This window comes from Bacidia gigantensis (genome assembly GCF_019456465.1).
Source record: "Bacidia gigantensis strain McMullin 20006 chromosome Unknown contig_245, whole genome shotgun sequence".
Classification (NCBI taxonomy): domain Eukaryota; kingdom Fungi; phylum Ascomycota; class Lecanoromycetes; order Lecanorales; family Ramalinaceae; genus Bacidia; species Bacidia gigantensis.
The window spans coordinates 631,924-654,764 of NW_025408601.1; the positions used below are offsets into that span (position 1 = coordinate 631,924).

The 22,841-nt window shown below is 21.1% G+C and overlaps 1 protein-coding gene across 1 annotated transcript; it reads left to right on the top strand.

The window, feature by feature from the left end:
- Nucleotides 1-21,015: 21,015 nt before the first annotated feature.
- Nucleotides 21,016-22,261, top strand: KY384_005277 (uncharacterized protein; the record flags this gene model as incomplete). The annotated part of the gene is made up of 3 exons (XM_044813778.1): nucleotides 21,016-21,472; nucleotides 21,521-22,048; nucleotides 22,110-22,261. The coding sequence occupies 3 exons, from the start codon at nucleotides 21,016-21,018 to the stop codon at nucleotides 22,259-22,261; spliced, it is 1,137 nt and encodes a 378-aa protein (XP_044669079.1).
- Nucleotides 22,262-22,841: the final 580 nt, after the last annotated feature.

A 22,841-nucleotide genomic window follows, 5' to 3' on the forward strand; every position in this document is an offset into this window, starting at 1 on the left:
ATAGAAATTACTTTTATTTATTTTTATAAATATATTAATAATTAGTTTATAATTATATTTAATTATTCTATTTATTTATAATATAATAAATTTATACTTAATATTAAAATATACTATAAGCTTATTTATATAACTTCTATTTTCTAGTTTTTTATTATGAATAAGTATTTTTATATAGCTATACTATATTATTACTTTTCTATAAAAAAACTTAATAATAATTTTTAAATTATTACTATTAATTACTTTATTTTTAGCTTAACTACTAAAATTATTATATATAATAATTATATATTAGTAGTCTATATAAGATAAAGCTTTTTATATATATAGTTTAAAGTATATTTCTAATAAGTATTATAAAATATAATATACTTTAAGATATTTTAAAATAAATCTAGCTATTAATACTTATCTATAATATAATAGTAAGTGCCTTTATATCCCTAGTAACTACTTTAATTATATAGCTTTTTTAAGATCTTTAGCTACTTTTTATATAAATTAACTACTTATTATAAAGGTATATTTTTTCTTACTCTTTAAAATAGTATATACTAAAAGGTATCTAATTTAAAGCGTTAAAATCTATTCTTATTCTTTAGGCTTAATAATTACTTTAAAGTTATTAAATATTATATAAATTTTTAATATATTTCTTTATAATTATTTATTAATAGAGGTAAAGCTAACTTAATATATATAAAATAAATATAGATATATTATAGTTTTTTAATAATAAAATTATTAATATTTTCCTCTTTTATTAGCTTTTTTTTATCTTCTATAATAACTAGTTTTTAAAATAAACTATTAATTATAATATATTTTAATCTAGATACACAATAAATATTAAATTTAAATAATTAAATCTATATAAGCTGTTTAGTTATAAAGGCTTTTAGTAAATCTATAGCTATATAATTTAATTATATAATTAATATATTTATATTAATTTTAATAATAAATTTTATATTATATAACTAAAATTATATTTATTTTAATATCTTAAGTAGGCTATAATATTTATATTTACTAGTATTATACTTTATTTTAATATTAGTTTATAAGCTACTTTTATATTATAAAAGATAATATTTTTTATTATCTTTATCTACTTATATAAGTATACCTCCCTAGCCTTTTAGGTTAGTATTTAAAGCTAAAATAATCTTATTTATATTATTACTAAGGTATAGTTAAGTAGTTCAAAAGTAATCATACTAGTTAAAGCTTTTTTAAAATAATTTATTACCTTTTATTACTCTATTTTCTAAATAAATAAAATATCTTTTTATAATAATATATAAATTAAGTTAGTAATTAAAAAGAAGCTTTCTATTTATATTTAGTAGTAAATATAGACTCTTAAAAACATATATATATTTATAGTATTAAAGTAATTTAACTATTATAAAATCTTAATAATCTTTACTATATTAAGGGATTTCCTATTTATATTATATATATAATTAATAACCTTAACTCTATTTATATAGAACTATAATTTTTTATTAGAAATAATTATATTAAAGTATTTAATATTTAATAATACTTAATTAAGATTTTTAATATATTTTATATATTTTATAATAAAATAATAAATACTAAATATAGCTTCTTCTTTATTATATTATATATAAGAACCTTTTATACTAATATTATTAATAAATTATTATATAATATATAAAATTAAATTCTTTAAAATGTATATTATAATATAGATTAAAATATATATTATAATATAGATAAATTATATAATTAAGTTAGTCACTTTTTATAGAAGCTAAATTATATATAATAGGCTAAGTAATATCTATATTACTATTAAATTTTATAATTATTAAGCTAGCTTTATTTAGTTATATCTTAAAAAGAAATTAATTAAAGAAGTAAGCTATATTCTTATATATTCCTTTATAAATTTTTCTATATTTAGTAGTAAATATATAGTTATTATATTAATATAAGTTATTATATTTATAATCTAATACTTATTACTCTTCTTTTTAACTAAAAACTAAAAGTTATAATATAGTTTATAATATATATTAGAGTATTTTTCTTATATATATATATTAGCTACTTGCCTTTTAACTCGCCTGTTAGCTAGGCTAAGGGCTAGCCCTATTAGGCTAGCGCTATCTTAGCGCGTTGCGCTTTAGGGCATATATCTTCTAAATTAATAAATAATTATTATATATTATAAATAAATACTTATAATTTAGTAGTAATATTGCTATATAATTTTAAAAACTATTATTATATTTATATCTTATTCTTGAAATAATATATTAGCTACTAAAGTTTTAACTAAGGAAAAACTTACTTTTTTACTATTAAACTAGAAAAGCTCTTTAGCTTTTATACTAGAATATTATTTTATTATAATACTTATATATATTTTTATTATAACTTTTATATATCTAAAAAGTAAAATTAATATATATTTATATTTTTAAGCTTAGAAAATAATATTTTAGTTCTAGCCTATTTTATTATAATCCTGCTATAATTTAGAAAGATTTAATTATATTCTAATACTTTCTTTTAAACTTCCGCTACAGCTCCTCCTAAAGAAAAGAAACTTATTATAATTCGTTTTTTTCTACTTAGTTATTTCTTTTTAAATTTTAAGATTTTAAGATTTTAAGAATTCTTAATTTTATTAATAGTATACCTTCCTTTTTAGAAATAAAATAAACTAATAAAGTAATAGTTAAAAGTCACTTTATATAATTATAATATATAGTAAGAATGCCCTATACTATATATATACTTAACTTTTATTTTTATTCTTTACTTTCTAAGAAAGTTTTTTACTTTTAAAATCTGCTATTTTTTCTAACTTTATTTTTCCTAGCTATTAGCTTTTTACTATAACCTTTTTTTATAACTATAAAATATATTAGGATTTTAACCTTTTTAATTTAGAGAAAAAGATTAAAATATTAATACCTTTAGAAGTTAAATATATTATTTTTTTAGCTTTTAATTTTTAGGATTTTATATTTTTAAAATATTTATTTAAAAGAAAAGTTAATAATAATACTAAAAATCTAATTATATAACTTATTAAGAAATAAGGCTTTAGACTACCTTATTTTTATAAATTTTAAATAGAAACTCCTCTTTTTTAGCTTTCTTATTTAAAAGCTTAAAATATAAATAAATTTAATTTTAATTTTACTATTGAAATATTTAAGTTTAATATTAAATCTTTACTTTAAATTTTATTTAAATTATTACTAAACTTTAGGCAATAAGCTTCTATTCTAGCTAATAAGAATTTTACCTTTAAAGTTAGCTAAATTTAAATTAGTTTTAAAAAAACTAATATTTAAAATATAGAAAAAGAAGTTTATACCTTTTTTTATATTAGCTTTTAATTCCTAAGCAATAAGCTTTAAAAATAATTATAGTATAAATTCCTTTTATAATTATACTTTTTATTATAAAAAATTAAAAACTTTTAAATTAAATAGTTTTTATTAATAATTAATTTTAATAACTTTTAATATTATTTTAACCTATACCTCCTAAGTATTTTACTTTTTTTTTAAGTTTCTAAAAATCTAATTAATTTTATATTTATAATATTAATTTATTTAAGCTTATAAATAATATTTTTTTAGTAGAGTTATTAAATAAAAAAACTATATATTATAATATTTTCTTTTTTACTTTAAAGATAAGAATTAAAGCTATAAGTAATAATATAATAATAATTACTTAAAATTTAAATTAATATTTTTAAGGAAAAACTAAAAAATAATATACTAAAAAATTATTAAATATAGCTTATACTAGTTTATAAACTTCTATAAAACTTTAATACTTTGAACTAGAAAAACAATTTTATAATCCTTTTAATATTATACTTATTTACTTAAAATTAATAAAATATATAATTATTAATATTTAAAATTATAAAGATTTAAAAAATTATCTTTAATAAATTATCCTTAATAATAGAAATTCTAGAATAGTAACTTTAGAATATACTTAAATTATAATAATATATAACTATATAAATATATAGCTATAAATCTTATTACTATAATAGTTAATATTTACCTTTATAATTTTTAATTTATTTTAATAAATTTAATTAATAAAAACTAACTAGTTTAATTTTTATAAACTATTTTTTAAGTTAAACTTTTATAGTAGCTATACTTTATTAAATTTTTATAGTAAATAGAATAGAAATAGATAATTTAGTTTATTAAAATTTTATTTTAATTTATTTAAATAACTAATATCTAATAGTAAATAAATTATAAAAAATTATAAATCTATTTTTATATTCTTATATAATAACTCTAATAAACTTATTAAATAGGAAAAAAGTAAGTTAAAAGAAAGCTATTAATATCTAATATATACTATTATTAAGTTTTCTAATACTTCTAATTAGTCGGCAACAAATAGCCTTAATTAGTTGAAAAAGATTTACGCAAAGCTAATTAGCTTTTAATTTTAGCTTCTAGCAATATTTAACTATTAAATCTTAATAGTTTTATAATATTTTCAATATTACTTATATTAGCTTAAAATTTTTAGTACTTTATTATAAAGCTTTATTAAACTTATATATATATTTATATATAATTCTAACTATTTATTACTAATTAATAAGTAGAATTATCTTTTAATAGTTTATAGTAAGTACTAAGCGGTACGGAATTAAAGCCGCTATCATTATTTTTATTTAAGTTTCTTTTCCTATTTTTCTTTTTATTCCTATTTTTACTCCTATTTTTACTCCTATATAAATAAGCTTACTAAGTATATATATAGCTACTAATAGGTTTAAATAGTCCCTTAGCTAATTAGAAAAGAGCTTAAATATATAGAAAATAGCCTTATAAATATTTTGTAAAAAAGCTTATAAATAGCTTATAAAATATACTTTTCCTAGCTGCTTTTAAGCCTAATTTAGCCTAAGAAATAGGCTTATAAATAGCTTATAATAATATATACTTATATAGCTTTTTCCCTACTATTTTTAAGCTTAATTTAGCCTAAGAAACAGGCTTACAAATAGCTTATAGTAATATATACTTATATAGCTCCCTCCCCACTGTTTTTAAGCCTAATTTAAGCCTAATTTAGCTAGGGAAACTGCTTTGCAAGCAGCTTATATCGCTAGCTAGCTATATAGCTTTTTCCTCACTATTTTTAAGCCTAATTTAGCCTAAGAAATAGGCTTATAAATACTTTATATTGCTGCACAGCTATATACTCCTTTTCCCTGCTATTTTACCACTATTTTTAAGCTATTTTTGCTTAGGAATATTTTTTAAGCCTCTTCCCCCTTTGCTACTTAGCTTTTATAATATTTCTTTTAAAAAAAGCTTTTACACTATATATAGTATAGTAATCTCCTAGTATATTATATTGAGATTAAGCTATATTTATATTAAAAAATTAAAGTAAATCTAATAAAGGAAGATATAATACTAATAAAAAATAAATAAAGTATTTATTCTATATTAATAGAAAAAAAAAATAATCTTAAAAATAATAAAAACTTTATTAAAAATAATAATAATATTTAGAATCTAGATTATTATTATAAAATATTTTATAAGAACAAGAATCTTACTAATAATCTAGATATCCTATTTTCTAAAAAAGATAAAATTTTAAATTATTTTTTTATAATTATTAATAATATAAAAAATACTAGACTTTTATAGCCTAAAAAACTTAGTAGTATTCTAGCTTAGTTATACTAGAAATATAATACTAGATTCTTATCTAGTAATAAATTATATAAATATTTTAAGTTTTATTTTTATTAAAATAAATCTTCTTTTACCTATTCTAAAAACTATTAAATAAAGGAGGAAGTACTTTTTCTTATTATTATTTAAAAGAAATTATCTTCTATTTTATATAAAAGCTTAAAGAAATTTAATTAAAATTTTATCTTTTTTAATTTTTTTAAAATTTTTAAATCTAATTCTTTTAAAAACTTCTAAATAAATAAACTAGATAAAATACTCTTACTGAGTATTATTATTAAAAAATATTAAATTTATAGTTTATTACTATAATAGATAGTTTTATAATTTTATTAAAATAAAGAAATTAAAATTATTAAACTATTTTGCTATTTTAAGATTTTTAAAAATTTAAAAAAAAAATTTAATAAAAAATCTATTTACTATTAAAATTAATACTTTCTTACTTTTAATTATTTTATTATTAGCTTTTATAAGTAGCTACGCTTTTAAATATAGCTTTAAAAGTTATACTTATATTATAGCTATTATATTAATTTATAATATATAAAATTTACTAGTTACTATATATATTAATAATAAGTATATAATATTATTTATTAATAGGAAGTTTTTTAAATATTATTTTTTTACTTTAGAAATTAAAACTATATTTATGCCTATAAAAGTTAAAAGTATAAATAAATGACTTTATATTATAAATTAATAAATAGAATTTAACTTTTTCTTTCTAACTATAAATAGCTTAATTATTTATTTTTAAAAAGAGATATATATTATAAATAACTTAAATATAAATATATTACTAGGTTTAGATATTTTTTTTCCTAAAAGCTAAATTCTAAACTTATTAAATAAAATAGTTATTTTAACTAAAAATTTAAATATAAAAATTAAATTAGAACTTATTAAATAAAAACTATATTTATAATATTTAGTTTTAATAAAAATCTTAATTTTAGAAAATAAAATATATTATTTAAGCTTATAAATATTATTATTATATTATTTATATCTTTAATAAATACTTTAACTATAAGTATTTCTACTTAAAATTTTATATTATTATTAATTATAATTTCTAAGAATATAAAACTTAATTTTATTAATAATATAGAAATAAATAGTATATTTACTACTATAGCAAATTTTAAACCACTTGTATTTAAAAAAAAATATAAATCTTAAAAAAAAATTTTATTAAAAGGAGTTTTAGCTATAGTATTAATATTATATATAATTAAAATACTTATTATTATATTAAATCTTTTAATTTAGTTTACTTTATTATTATATTTTAATAATTTTAAAATTAATTTTATATTATTTAAAAAAAATTTTAAAATTTTAAAACTAAAATCTTATTTAGAATTTAATATTATAATTTATAGTGAAGACAATATAATATTATAAATACAAAGTATTATTAAAAATTATAAATTTTTATTTAAAAATATAGGATATTAGGTTAGAATTTTTTAAGAATAATAAATAAAAATTCTTTTTATTAATAATTAGTAAAAGATTTATAAGCTAAATTAAGCTTAAATCTATTAGCTTAAAAAAACAACTAAAAGGTTATTAATTCTATTTTTAATAAACTTTATAAGTAAAATTATTTAGAATATAGGCAAATTTAAATATAAGCTAAGATATAGATAATATAACTTTGAATTTAGGTTTAATAATACTTTATATATCTATATTAAAGATAAAAAGCACTAACATAAGACTAAATATATTAAGAAATTTAAATTTAGTTTAAGTTTTATAAAAATAGAAGGTTAAGATTTAAAAAAAATTAAAGCTTAGCTATAAATAATTCTTATAAAAGAGGGGTAAAAGGAGGTAAACTTTAACTTAGCTTTAAAAATTATAGAGTTTATAGCTTTTTAAGTCTATAGTAATAAACTAGCTTTTAGAATTTAGTACTACTTTATAGCTACTATTTATTTTGCTCTTAATAGGAATAGTAACTAAGTATATATCGATATAGGCTATAGGATAAGCTTAATAAACTACTATTTTATTAAATTCTATATATTTAATTTAAAAATTTTAAAGTATAAGTATTTAGTAACTTTAAAAGGTATTAGTTCTAATTACTATTTTACTAGTAATGATATTTTATTTTTATTTTTTATTAAAAGAGTACTAAAAAGAAATAAAGTCTATATTAAATTTTTAAAGATTTTTTATTTAGTAGATAATTTTAAAGTAAATATATTCCTAGGGATAGATTTTTTAAGTCTTAAACAAGCTATAATTAAAGTACTAGAATAGTATATTATTTTTAATACTTATTAAAGGATAATAACGGATATATATTCTATAGCTTATAATAATATTAAAGTATATAGAACCCTATACTTAGAATAAAAGTAAATTATTCCCCTATATACTATAGGTTATATTTTAATAGCTTTAAAAAAGAAAGCTATTTTTTTAAATTAAGATTTTTTTTTAAACTTATAATATAAGGAGCTTTCTATTATTTTATAGATTTAGAGGTAAACTTTATTATAGTATATAATAGTATAAATAAGCCTATAGTTATCCCCGCCTAGGGAAAAGTTAGATATATAGTTAAATATAAAGATTAGAAGGTATACTTAGTTAATATAAAAATCCTAGAAAAATAAGTCTAAAATAATATAGAAAGTAGGAAGGACAACTATTATATTTTAAAAAGTAGTTTTATAAAAAATAAAGTAAATACTAGGCTTAAAATAAAATTAGATAATAATATTACTATTTATAAAGATAGTAATACTGCTAAGCAGTTATTAGTAGTAATTAAGATATTTCTATATATTTTTAAAAATATAGGTAATATTATTAATATTTTAAAAAATAAATAAATAAAAATACTTTTTATTAAAGATTAAAAAGTATTATTAGCTAAAATAGGCTATAAAGTCTATTTATAGAATATAAAGTTTGAAGCTTTAATTAATAAAAAATATAATAAAATATATTAAAAAAGTAAAATATTTTAAACTAAATATTTTATACCTTTTAGCTCCCTAGTCTTTATAATATAGAAAATAGTCTATAAGGGGCTAGAGAAAAGGCTAATTTAGAAAGGTAAAATTATTATAGATATTTAAAAGCTTAATAAGATTGCTTTTATTAATAGCTACCTTTTCCTATAGTAAAAAGAAATTATATATTTACTATAAAGCTATTAGTATATTCTATTTATTTTAACTTAAAATTTCTAAATAATATAAAATAATAATAGTTTCCTATAAAGGATTAAAGTATTTTAATATAGCTTTTATAGGTTATAAAAGATCTATTTTATATATTTAAAAGAAGATAAATAATTAGCTATAACTATAGTAAGATTTTATAAAATATTATATTAATAATATTATTATTTTCTTAAAGACTTTATTAAAGTATTTAAAATATTTTAAATTAATATTTTCTTTATTTACTAAGTTATATATATTTTTTAGTTTTAAAAAATCTTTTATTAAATACTTTTCTATAATATTTTTAAAATTATTAATTAAGAGTTTTAGTCTATATATAATAGAAGAGTATATTAAAGTTATTAAAAATATAGCTTTCTTTAATATTCTAGAATTATTTAAGTTATATTGTAGCTTTACTAATTTTTTATAATAGAATATTATATAGTTTTCTAAAATAGTAAAACCGCTTACTAAATATAAGACTAAGCTATTTAAAAAATACTTTATAAAAGGGGGTAGGGAAAGAAAAACTTACTTAAAAAAATAAAATATTAAAGTATAAAAAGAGAATAAATTTTATTTAAAATACTATAGTAAGCTATAACTTTAAAAGAATATCTATAGTATAAAATTTATATATATTAGTTATATATAAATATTAATGCATTAAAACAATATAGGTTTATAGTAATATTATATTATATAAAAAGTAACCTAGATAGTAATACTTTTATTAAAGCTAATATTTAACTTATATTATTTCTATTTAAGCTTTTTAATAAAGTAGAAAAATAATATTAGCCTATAGAACTTGAAGTTACTTACTTAGTATAGATACTAAGAAAAACTAACTATATTATAAAATAAAATAAAAATAAGCCGCCTATTATTTATATAAACTATATAGCTATATTAGGAATTTGCTAAGCAACTACTTTAATTTTATTATCTATAGATAAGCTTAATCTTTATTTTATAAAAGCTAAGCAATATATTAGATAATATAAATTAGATATATACTAATATTTTAGTAGATTAAATATTATTTTAGATACGCTTTTATACTTAGTGCAAAATAAGAGTTTAGTACTTAAAAATAATAAAGCAAATAGAGTTTTAAATAATGTTTTTATTTATATAATAACTTATATAAAAATAGCTCTAGAATTTAAAGCTAAACTAATTAAAGTATATAGGAAAGACTTAGGCTAAAGCAAAATATATAATTCTTTTAAATTAAAGAAAAATAAAAAACTTAAAAAAAGTTATTATAGTTTTAAATAAAGAAGGATTTAATTATTAAAACTTAGGCAATAATAGACTAAGACTATATATTCTTTAAAGCTTAAAAAAATATATAATTAAGTTTATAATTAATATTATTATTATAGGTTTACTTGTAGCTATAAATAAATTATTAAAATATATTGTATTAAATATTTCTTATAATAACTAAAACTATATATTATATATTACCTTTAATATTAATTAAACTAGACTAAAAAGTATATATTATATAGTTAATTAATAGCTTATATTAATACTATTATATATGTTTTATATAATTATAATTAATTTTATATAAAAGCTACTAATTCTATTAAATAGTTTTAATTAACTTTTATCTATAACCTATAAATTTATAAAAGTAATTAAAAGTATACTTAGAAAAGATATTTAAATAATAAAAGAATAGGTAAAAGTATTATTTCTATCTTTTATAGACTAGGGAATATTAATTACTATAATAACTAATTATAATTCTAAATTTATAGTTATACTTTTAATATTAATCTTTAAAATCCTAAATATAAAGATATTTATTTTAATTAGCTACTACTTATAAATAAATAACTAATTTAAATAAATAAATTAATTATTAAAAATAGCTTTATATTATTATTTAACTATTAACTCTAATGCTAAATAAAATTAAAACTATAAACTAATAATTAGCTTAGCTAATAATTTTTTAAGCGCTATAATAGGGAAATCTTTTAATAAAATTATTTATAATATAAAATTAAATAAAAAGTTATAGATTTTAAATAATAATATACTTTAGATAAATATTATAAATACTAAAGCTAAAATATATAAAGAAGTAGTAAATATAATTATATTTATAGCTATATAAATTAAGCTTTATTATAATAAAAGCTATAAGCTACTTTAAATAAATATTAGTAAAAAAGCTTTTATTAAGTTATACTTTAAATATAATTTTAAAAAAGTTAAGAATAGAAAATTCGCTAACTAGTAAGTAAGACTATTTAAAATTATTTAAATTATAAGTAAAAATGCCTATAAACTAAAGCTACTTTTAATTTAAAAAATATACTTCGTTATTTTAATAATAATATTAGAGCTAGCGCCCCTAGGTAAAGACCTATTTAAATAAATACAAAGTTTTTTTTAACTAAAAGGTTATAGGATCTTAAAGCTAAAGAAAAAGAAATAAAAAGCATATATAGTACTTTATAAAATAGAAGGGGTTTAGCCCTATATATAATATATAATATAATAAAAATAACTTAGGGAGTATAAAAAAACTTATTAATAACTATATTAAGAAATTTAGTAAGTAATTATAATTAGAATTTAAAGCTAACTATAAGTTAACTATTAAAAATTAATTCCTATAGTTAAGCTTAAAACTATAAATAAGTATTTATTTATTTAGTATTATTAATTTAGCTTTTATTTATTAATATTTAATAAGTTAATATAAGTTATTTAGAATTTTATTTACTGTTAATTAATAATAATAATATTTAATTTATATAAAAGTTAGCGGGATCCCTATCCTATAATACTTTATATATAATAGTTAAAATATTATTTTATTTTATAACTTATTAGCCTTTAGTATTAGTAAACAATATATTATAGGTAGTAGGCACTTCTTAAGTTAGATTTTCTATAGTTAAGAACTTTAATATTACTTTTACTTTCTTTAACCTAAATAATAAAGACTTTTAAAATATTTAGTTTAAAAAAAAAAGACTTAGAATAGCTTATAGATGAATTTTTAGCTAATAATTAAAATATAAAGGAAGAGTTACATTAATATTTAAATATAGCTTAAGGTATTATTAGCTAGTATTTATATTATATTAATAATTCGCCTATAAAGTATTACCTAAAAGATAAAAAAATATTAACTAACCTAAGTAACTTAGTATTTAATAAAGATTTACTAAAGTAAATTTTATAATGTTAGGATAATAATATCCCTAGCTTTAACTTAAAGAATAAAAAGATATAGTTACTTAAGGGTTTCTATTTTTTATTATAATAGGTAGTTACCTTTTAAGTAAATAATATTAATAAAGTAGATTTTTTTAATTAATATTTAATAGTTTTTAAGTAAAAAAAGGGGCTAAAAGCTTATTACTATTTATATAGTTAAGATTTTATTTAGATAATAATAGGTAAACTAATAAGGTTTATAATAGTAAATAGTATATATATAATATATAGAGCTTTATATAAAAAGTTTACTTTAGATATTTTTTTCCTAATAAAAACTAAAACCTAAAGTATTAAGTATATCCTAGGCTAAAGACTTAAAGTTTTAAAAAGATATAACTTATATAATTTCGCTAAAGCTAAAATAGATAAAGTTTAGCATTATAAAGATAATATAGATTATATAGCTAGGGTATTAATAGATAACCCTATTAATCTAAATAGTAAGAATAACTTAATATATAATACTTATAATACTACTTTATAGATAAATATATATAAATTAAAGGTAGATAAGAGAAAGAAAAAAAAATTACTAGTAGATATTAGAACTAAATTGGATAGCAAGTAAAATAAAATAGAAGTTATATCTTCTAATATCTCTATAAGAGTAATAATAAAAATAGATTTACCTATAGGAAATATACTTATAGTAAATTTAGCTTTTAAAAGGGAGTTATCGCCGCCTATAGTAGAGTTTAATAAAAGTAGTAAAAGCTTAGCTTTTATAGCTTTTAAAAAAGAACTATTACTATCTTTATAGAAGATTAATTAAGGCTTAGCAAAGAAAATATTGTTTTTAAAACTATATTAATTAGAAACTACTATTAGAATTAAAGATTAATTTCTTTAAATAAATTTATTTAAAGCTAATTATATTATTATTTATTTATTTTTATAAATAAATAAAAAGAAATAAAAGAAATATTTATTAGCAGTATTTATTACAATAGTTAAAAGCTAGTTTATATGCCTAGTAAGGGTATTTAATATTATATATATAAATTTTATTTAATATAGGATTTAATAAAAGCTTAGGCATAGTATAAGAACTTTATTAGCCTTTAACCTAACTATAAGGTTTTAGATAATAGAAGAGGAATAATTAACTTAAACTAGAGCAAGAACTTAAGAGATATATATATCTAGTTAGTAATAAAGGAGCTAGGAAATCTATTATAAGATAATAATATTTTTAATTTTTTAACTTTAATTAATAAAAAGTTTAAAAGTATAAAAGAATATTAAGATTAGTTAAAGGCTAAAATAAAACTTATAATTAAAATAAAACTTTTTTAAAAAAAATTCTTTATAGAAAATATAGAATAAATTAATAAAAGCTATTTTATATAAGATTTTAAATTACTAATAACTAATAATTAAATAATTAAGTATAAAATAAAAATACTTTATAATATAATTAACTAGTAGAGAATAATAGTATTTAAATATAATTTATAATTATTTATAATAAAGAATAAGGAGTAAGTAGCTTAGGAAAAAATCTAATATAAGGATGAATTAGTATTACAGTATTTTAAAAAAATAAAAAATTTAAATAATTATAAGGCAATAAATAAAAAAACTTAAGAAATAGTATTTAGCTTCTAAGCTAGAAAAAAATAAAAGTAGGTTTTTATTTAAAATAATTTTAATATTACTAGTACTTAGTTTAGTAAAGAATTCTTAGCAGCTAGTTAACTAAAAACTAAAAGTTACTTAAACTAAAAAAGTAAAACTTTTTAAATTTATAATATATAAAGGTATAAGTATTAAAGGTAATTTAGAGTAAAAAGTGCTAGCGTTATAATTAGGCTTTAATATATTATACTCTAAACCCTAAGAGCTAGTATTAAAAAAAAATATTAAAATCTAGCCTATATTCTAGTATTATAGTACTTATTAAGACTTAAAAATAAATTAATAAAGAAGATACTTTAGCTAAGAAATAAAACAAGTATAAGTAAAAAATAATAGTAGATAATATAGGATCTAAAATAGATATAGAAATGAGGATTATAGTAAAAAATTATAAATACTAATAAAGAATAAAAGCTACTTTTATTTATACTATTTATTTAGCTATTAAAAGCGATAAGGAGCAAAGTATATTAAAGAGGCTAGCAGATATAAATAAGTATATAAATAAGCTAGTAGTAATAAAAAGGCTTAAGCTAAACTTTAAGTCTTAGATAAAATTAATATTATACTAAGTAAAATTAAATAATATAAAAAAGAACTAGATAAGAAAAAAGATAATATAACTAAATTTATTAATAAATATATTCTAAAGTCTAAATATATTTAAGGATATAAACTAAGCTAGCGCTTAGAAAATATTATCTTTAACTATAAAGGATATTATAGTAATAAATAATAAATTTAATCTAAGTATAGGGCTTATAATATAATAATAAATATAGGCTATAGATATTTTAAACTAATTTAATAAAGAAAAGTTAAAAGAAGACTCTAATAAAGAAGGCGCTAAAGAGGAGGAGATTAAAGAAGTTGCTACTTAGTTACAATTACTTAAAGTAAAGTATTATATAGGTTATTATAAATAATAGTTAATTATAAGGGAATACTACTAAGGGTAGATTATAAGGACATATTAATCTTTATAATAGGGGTACCTATTATATAATAAAAGTAATCTTTACTTAAGGTAGAACTTAGAGAGACTTTCCTTAAGACAATATAATAATAATATAAAGAATTACTTTTAATATAGTCTGTTTTTACTTTTAGTCTTTTTTTACTTTGCAATAATGTAACCGCTACAACCTAATTATTAATTAGCTATTTAAAAAATTAAGATTTAAAAATAAGTTTATTATTAAAGTTTAGAAACTTAAATAATCTATAATTATAACTTTAGATAAAAGAATCTAATAAAATATTATAAGTACTTATATATCTTAAATCTTAAAAAATAAATAGCTAAATAATATATTAACTTTAGTAAATATAAAAGAAAAGTTAACTAATTATAAAGCTAGAAAAAAGACTATTAATAAAGCTCTTATACTATTAAAATATAAAAAATAAATATACTTTTTTAAAAAAAATAAAGAAAAGAAATATTATTATTATATTAACTTTAAAATTATTAAATTAAATTAATTAATAATAAGTAGCTAATATTTAAATTTATATATTAATTATTAAAAATAAAACTTAAAGCTTTAAATAAATATTTAAAAAAAACTTTATAAAAAAATTTATAAAATTATTATTTTCTTTAACTAAATATTTAATTTTTTATTTTAAAAAAAAATAATAAATTACAACTATATATAAATTATAAAAAACTTAATAAAATTATAATAAAAAATTAATACTTATTATTAAATATAAATAAACTTAGAAATTAATTATAAAAAATAGAATAGTTTTTAAAACTTAATATATATAAAGTATATAATTTAATATAATTAGTTAAAGGCTATAAATAGAAAATAGCTTTTAAAATAAAGTATAAATTATATAAATATATAATTATACTTTTTAAATTTAATTAATATATTAATATTATATTAGAAACTAATTAATAATATTTTAAGGAACTTATTAAACTAATATATTATTATATATTTAAATAATATATTAATATTTTTAAAAGTAATATAATAATATATAAAAGATATTAAAAAAATAATTTATATATTTAACTAAAGTAAACCTTAAACTTAAACTAAAAAAATATAAATTTTATAAAAAAAAGTATTTTTTTTAAAATATATTATAAATATTAAAAGCTTAATAATAAATTTAAAGAAAATATAAATAATACTAGATTAGTTAAAACTAATAATAGTTAAAGAATTTTAATTATTTTTTAAAATAATTAACTTTAATAAAAAATTTATACAAAAGTTTTTATAAATTATATTACTTTTAATAAAGTTAATAAAAAAAGAAATAAAATATAATTAAATTAAAAAATAATAATAAATATTTAATTAGTTAAAAAAGAAATATATAAAAACTTTAATATTAAGAACTTTTTAATTAAGAAAAATAATTTAAATTAAAATTAATATATTAAATATAATAATAAAAGTATATTTATAATAGAAAATAGATAATAAATAGTATTTTATAATATATTATTTATATAAAATAATAAATATAAAATAAAACTATAATATTTATAATAAAGAGTTAATAGTAATAGTTAATATATTTTAATATTAAAGAATATATATAGAAAAAGTAAAAAATATTAAAATATTTATAGATTATAAAAACTTAATATACTTTATAATAATAAAATAACTAAATTAATAATAAATAAGATAAATAAAGTTATTAATATAATATAAATTCTAAATTAATTATATATTAAGAAAAGATAATATTATTATTAATAAACTTGTTAAGAGTTTACTTAGAGGTAAAAACTAGCTTTTAAGGCTTAGGAAAGATAAAAAGAACTAAGATAGAGAACTAGCTCTATCTTAAGTAGAAACCCTACTTATATATCTAATAAATATTACTATATATTAACTTTTTAGTTTATATATATTTACCCTTATATAAGAATAGTTTATAATACTTATTAAGCTTTTAATATTACTATTTTTATATAATTAAAAAAAATATAATCTAAATTATAATAATACCCCCTCTTTCTATTAAAATATATTTTTATATTAGTTATAAATAGTCTAAAGTATAGGTAAAATTTTATATTAATTAAAAAGTTAAACTTTTTAATAGTTATTAAAAATTTAATAATTATATATTTTATTCTTATATTTTAATTTTTTTATAAAATAACTAAATAGCTTTATTATTAAGTATAGAAACTATATTTCTAAAAAATTTAAACTAAAATAAGAATTATATTTAAGTATTTTAATAAATAATCCTTTTTTAGTTTTATTATATTTTTCTATTTAACTTAAATATTTTTTTAATAGTTTTTAGTTTTGTTAAGCAATCCTATAGTATAGTTAATTATATTCTAGTTTTATAAGTAGAATACTTATTAATTAGTATTTTATATAGTTAGGATTAAAAAATTAAATTTAAATTTTAATAAAATTAATAAGTTTTATCCTATAGTATTAGCTTTTTTATTAATAATAAAAAATAAGTAATTTAACTTAAAATTAGTATTAGAAATAGCTATAACTTAGTTTTTTAATTAATTTTTTATTAAAAAAAATTAATTTAAAACTAAGTTAATTATAGCTTTTTTTTATTTTAATATTTTTTTTATATTTTTATTTTAATAAAAAAAATATTTAAATTAATTAAAAATAATTAAAAATTATATTAAAAAGTTATTAAATAATAAACTTATAATTATAATAAGTAAAAAATATTAAGATTTTATTATTATTATTATATAGCTATTAAGTTTTTTAATTTATATACTTTTATAATTAAGATTTTACTTTTTTTAGTTTAGAAAAGCAAAACTATAATATAAACTTTATTATAATTATTATTAAATTAAACCTTTATTAATATATATATTAAATACTTTTATACTTTAAGTTTAAAAGTTATTTTATAAATTTTTTTTTATAGTTTTTTATAATAATAAGCTTTATAATATAATAAATAATATATATATAATTCTAAAACTTAGACTTAATAGGAAGCTAATTTATACTAATAATAAATAGTTATTATTCTAGTTCTATAGAACTTATAAATTCTAAGAATAAATCTTAATAAAGCTATTTTTATTATTTATAAGCTTATTTTTTATAAATTTTTTTTATAAGTTTTATAATATAATAATAATATACTTTTTAAAAAAAAGTAATTTAAGCTAAGTTAAAAACTAGTTTATACTAATAGTAAGTAGCTATTACCTTAGCTACCTACTTTTTAAAAAGAAACTTTAAGTTTAAATCTTAATAAAATTATTTTCTTTTTTTTTAATTTTTTTTATTATATTATAATATTATTAATAAAAAGTATTAATAAAGTAAATAATATATATATATAATTAAAATAGTATAAATTAGAATATTATAATTTTTAAAAATATTTTATATAATAGTAAGGTAATTTATTAAAATTATTTATAGCTATAAAGTAATAATAATAAAATTCTATTACTAGCTTAAATAAATAATTAAAACTATATATATTATACTATTAATTATTATATTTAATATTTTTTTATTTAATATAATATTATAATATATTATAACTATAATAAGACTATAATATATATTTTATACTATATTCCTTTTTATTATTAATAATAATAGGTTTAAGCTTTAAGTTAATCTATTTAAAAAATAGAATATTAAGATTTTTTTTAAAAGTTTTATATAAAATACTTTATTATATTTTATTAAAAGGGGTAAATCTAGTTTATATAAATATTTAATTTTATAAAGTATTTTAAAAAAACTAATTTATTTATAATCTAGTTTCTTATTTATTTATATAGTTTTAAGATTATTTATTTTTAATTAAATATAATTACTTATTTTATATTTTATATTTTATTTATAGTAATTAATTTAAATTATTATTTATTTTTAAGTTTTAATAATATAATTTTAATATTTTTTAATAATAGCTTCTATTTTTATTAAAATATCTTTTATATAGGCTATTTATAAGTATTTATAAAAGTTAATATATTTAATATTATTTTAAAAAAAGCTTATTTATAAATAGAAAATATTTAAAATAAAAAATAATAATATACTTATAGTTATAGAATTTATATTAATATAAATAAACCTTATTATAAATAAGAAATTAACTTAATTATCTTAGTAAATATTAATAAATATTTAAAAGTAAGTTTTAATCTTTTAATTTATTTATTTTATTTATTTATTAGTTTTTAAGTAATAAGCTATTAAAAACTTATTATTAATTTTTAACTTTTTGTATATTAATTTCTATAAATTAAAAATAAATTATTTTTTATAATTTAAAATTATTATATTTAATAATTTATAATAAAAAATAATATCCGTCCTAGTGAAAGGGGCGCCCGTTCCTGCGTCCGGCCTGGTGCGCGCCCCTTCGGGTTTGGCGCGCCCGCTTCGGGTCAAGCGCTGCGCCTTGGCTCGCACGCCGCTTTCTCGAGGTATAAAGACCCTCCACCTCTCGCGGTGCTCCCACTCTCCTTCATCTTTCTGCCCATACCGACCATCCTTTCGCTCTTTCAGGGATCTACGCCCCCCTTTCTGCCGACCATCGCCGATCGTCATGCCTCCACCTGGCATGCGACATCTTCGTATCGATCGTCGGCGCTCAATCTCTACCTTGGCCCTCCCACTTCGGTCAGGGTGATCTACATCCGGAGCTGGTGATGGGGCTGCACTTTCTACTTTGGCCTCCGCCTGTCTCTACGTTACTGCCCCAGACCAGCTCGAACGTGGTGATGATGCCATTTTGGGGGTGGCGGGGGGAGCTGGAAAGTGCCAATCTTAGCAGTTCTGCACCGTCGTACCCTGTCTACCTTCGCCAGCCACCGTCTCACCCTTGCTCAACCGACTGTTGTTTCTGTAACGGCACTAGTCAAGAGCTTCAGCTTGAAGCGACGATCTCACGGCTGAGAGACAGTGGCATTGCCGGACGGCCACAACACGACCAGTGAAGAAAATGCCTCACACCTCATCACGAGTGCTCAGCCTTTCTACATCTCTACCTGGCTGCGTCTACACCAGATTCTGCTTTGGCGAGGATCAGATGACCTGCCTCTGAAAGGCTAAGTTCTGAAGCTAAAACACTGGTGATGAGCAGGAGCCAACCACTGCCGCACCCCTGCGGTGAGCTGAGCGATCGGTGTGGGGATGAGGGAATCGTTGGTGTACACGATCTCGGGTCTGTGCTGCCCTTGTCGCGGCGACAGCCAATCGAAGAAATGCCTCACGCCTCTGAGCAAACTTTTGCTGCGCCACCGATGCATAGCTCGAAGTTGAGCTGTCAGGCAGTCTGCTGACCTTCCTACATCGAATCCGGTAAGGATTGACTGGGCTGCGCTGGTCCAGCTCAGCTCGCTTGAGTTTCATGAGGCAGATTCGTTTTTCCGGAGAGGCGACTGCTTCACAAGCATTGCCTGGATCAAGGAATACCTCCGAGGAGGCGTACGCGACTCAAACCGGCGTCCTTCATGCGTAACGAATCAAGCTGGCTCGTTTGAGCCATATCCTTGTCCTCCCAAGTTCGAGACCTCCTCGGAATCGAGCGTCATGGACCTTTCAGGCAGCAACTTCACGGATGAGACGGCTGCGGAAGGTCAGCTGGTCGAAGATGAGACATGACCCCAAGAGAACCTGTCTCCTGTGAAACCTAGGGGAGTGCTGGTTGGATGATGAAGGAGCTTGGAGAAGGAGATTGCTGTAGCTGTGTCCCGCGATTGCTGCATGCAGGGTACGTGAGTGGAGGCTTTGAGACATCGATCCGCTTTGCGCTGAGGATCGTGGAGGAGTGACACAGCCGATGCGTCACGGGAAGGCTCAGCTCGAAGATCCATTTGCTCCAGGTGGATCCAGAGATGTGGACGCCCCTGTCTAGCTGCGCGAGCGGTTGGGTCGAATACGAGGTTGCAACGGCCGAGAGCTTTGCCAGTGTATACCAGCTGATATGAGGACTGACGAGCGATCGGCGATCGAGTACCTTAGGGTGACGGAGGGAAGGTGCGAATTTTGGGCGCTGGGAAGGTGCTCGGGGGTGATACTTGCACCTCTCAGCATAAATGACCCTCCTCCCCTCGATTTGCTCTCTATTTCGAATTCCCACCCAGACCTCCTCAGCTCAAGCGAATCGATCCGTCTAAATCGCCTGATCCCCTTCGCACGTTGTATCTCAGAATGGCCTTTGTTGATTTGGGTGCCATCAATTTCTACGAGAAACCCCCATCCAAGTCAGGTCCGTGTGGGGATAAGCGGCCTCCAGCACACAACGGCAACGTTCCCACTGTTAACGAACAGTGCGAGAGCCGCCAAGCTCTGACATCTGCGAAAAAGCCTGGAGCATACACTTTATGGAGTTCGGACAATAGTATACCGGTGTCTCTGCGCGTTGAGAACGATTCTGGTGTTGAGGGCTGGAGGGGTGACTCGACACCAGTTTTCAAGATGCCCCCTGGATGGGGCACGGGACCGCTAAGGGGAAGTTCAAGCAACAGCACCGAGGCGGACAAACAAGATACGAGTACGCCCGGTGAACGCGCCGTCAGAGGCGATGATCGCTCCCGCTTCCATCACCCTCCAGGGCCGCCCTGCAAATCTAGGATCCTCGGCAAGCCCATAGCCGGGAAAACCGCATGTGAGTAGGCTGAAACCACATCTCAAGGCTGGCACTGACCATCGGTAGGTGACCTGATCGAGGTGGACAGCGGCGATGACTCCTCTTCTTCAGACGATTCGGGCAGCAATATCGGACACGAAACCTCGTCCGCTACCACCCCTACCTGCGCCGTATCGCCTAGCGTCAGCAGTTTAGATAAGGACAAGATAAAGAAGACCGTGACTGGCGGTAGGGGCGCGGAAGGGCCTGTTACTGTTGCACTGAACCTTCAAGAGCATCAAGACAGCAGCTGGCTAGACGTCGACCAGTTTCCTGACACTGATCTGAGGTTTGAGGACCGTGCAGCTGAGGACAAATGCCAAAAATTGGGAGACCTCGAGGATAATTTACGATCTGATAGTGCCAAGGACGGTCAGGCTGAAGACGGTTCCCGAGAGATGGACCACCATGCTAATAGAGCTGAGGATGAGGATGGGGTAGAGCATGGTAGGGAAGATGCCATCACGGATCCAGAGATGGATGGCATTGAGGTGTACAGCGATGGGTCCCAGAGCAAGGGCGGTCACAGGGCTGGCGTTAGCGGCGATGTTGAAGGTTGGTGTGACCCTCATGCCTTCTACGTATTAGAGCTGACGCTGCAGTTCCAGAAGAGCAGGACCCGTCCGACGCCCAAGTCCCTCAAGTTCCAGTGCACTCCTCACCTCCCCCATGGCCGGCAGAGGTCGTGGTAGACCTTGTCGCAGCCGAACTGCGATTACGGTAGGTAACGCCGTCTGGGAGGTCACTAAGATTGCCGGAGATGAATAGTCGGGCGAGGGGCGGGTCCTCAAGGTCCAAGCCGAGGCATAGCTGGCTGAGGAAGATCTCCCCGTTCTTCGGGGCGCCATCGCAACGTATCGGGCCAAGCAGGGCCGTACGAGGGGTAAAAGGAAGAGCATATGTGGAAGGAAAAGAAGAAGCGCTCGCGGAAAGAGGGAAGAACGTCAAGCTTCAACGTAACACGCCTTGCCAGAGCCTTGGATGTTGTAGTTTCGAGAACAGCCTGACTTCGGTGGCCACAAGATCTCGGCCTACTTTGTTCTTCACCTCCCCTTCCTTTCCCACCCCTTATATCCTTGCCCCCCTGCCTCCCCCCCTCCCCAGCCCTCTCCTACCCAATTTCTACTTGCTCCTTTCCCCTACCTCCATCGCCTCTACATTTTCTTCGGAGCCGCCCATAGGTGCTGTATACCTACCTTTCCATGAGACGAACTGGCACTCAGCCCTGCAGAGGCCACTTCCCATTTTTTGCGTGCTTAGCTTGACGGTGAGCGCGGCAGGCTTCAATGGACTTGATGTGAAAAGTGATAGGATTCCTAAGAAGACGTCTATCTGAACACTGAGTCTG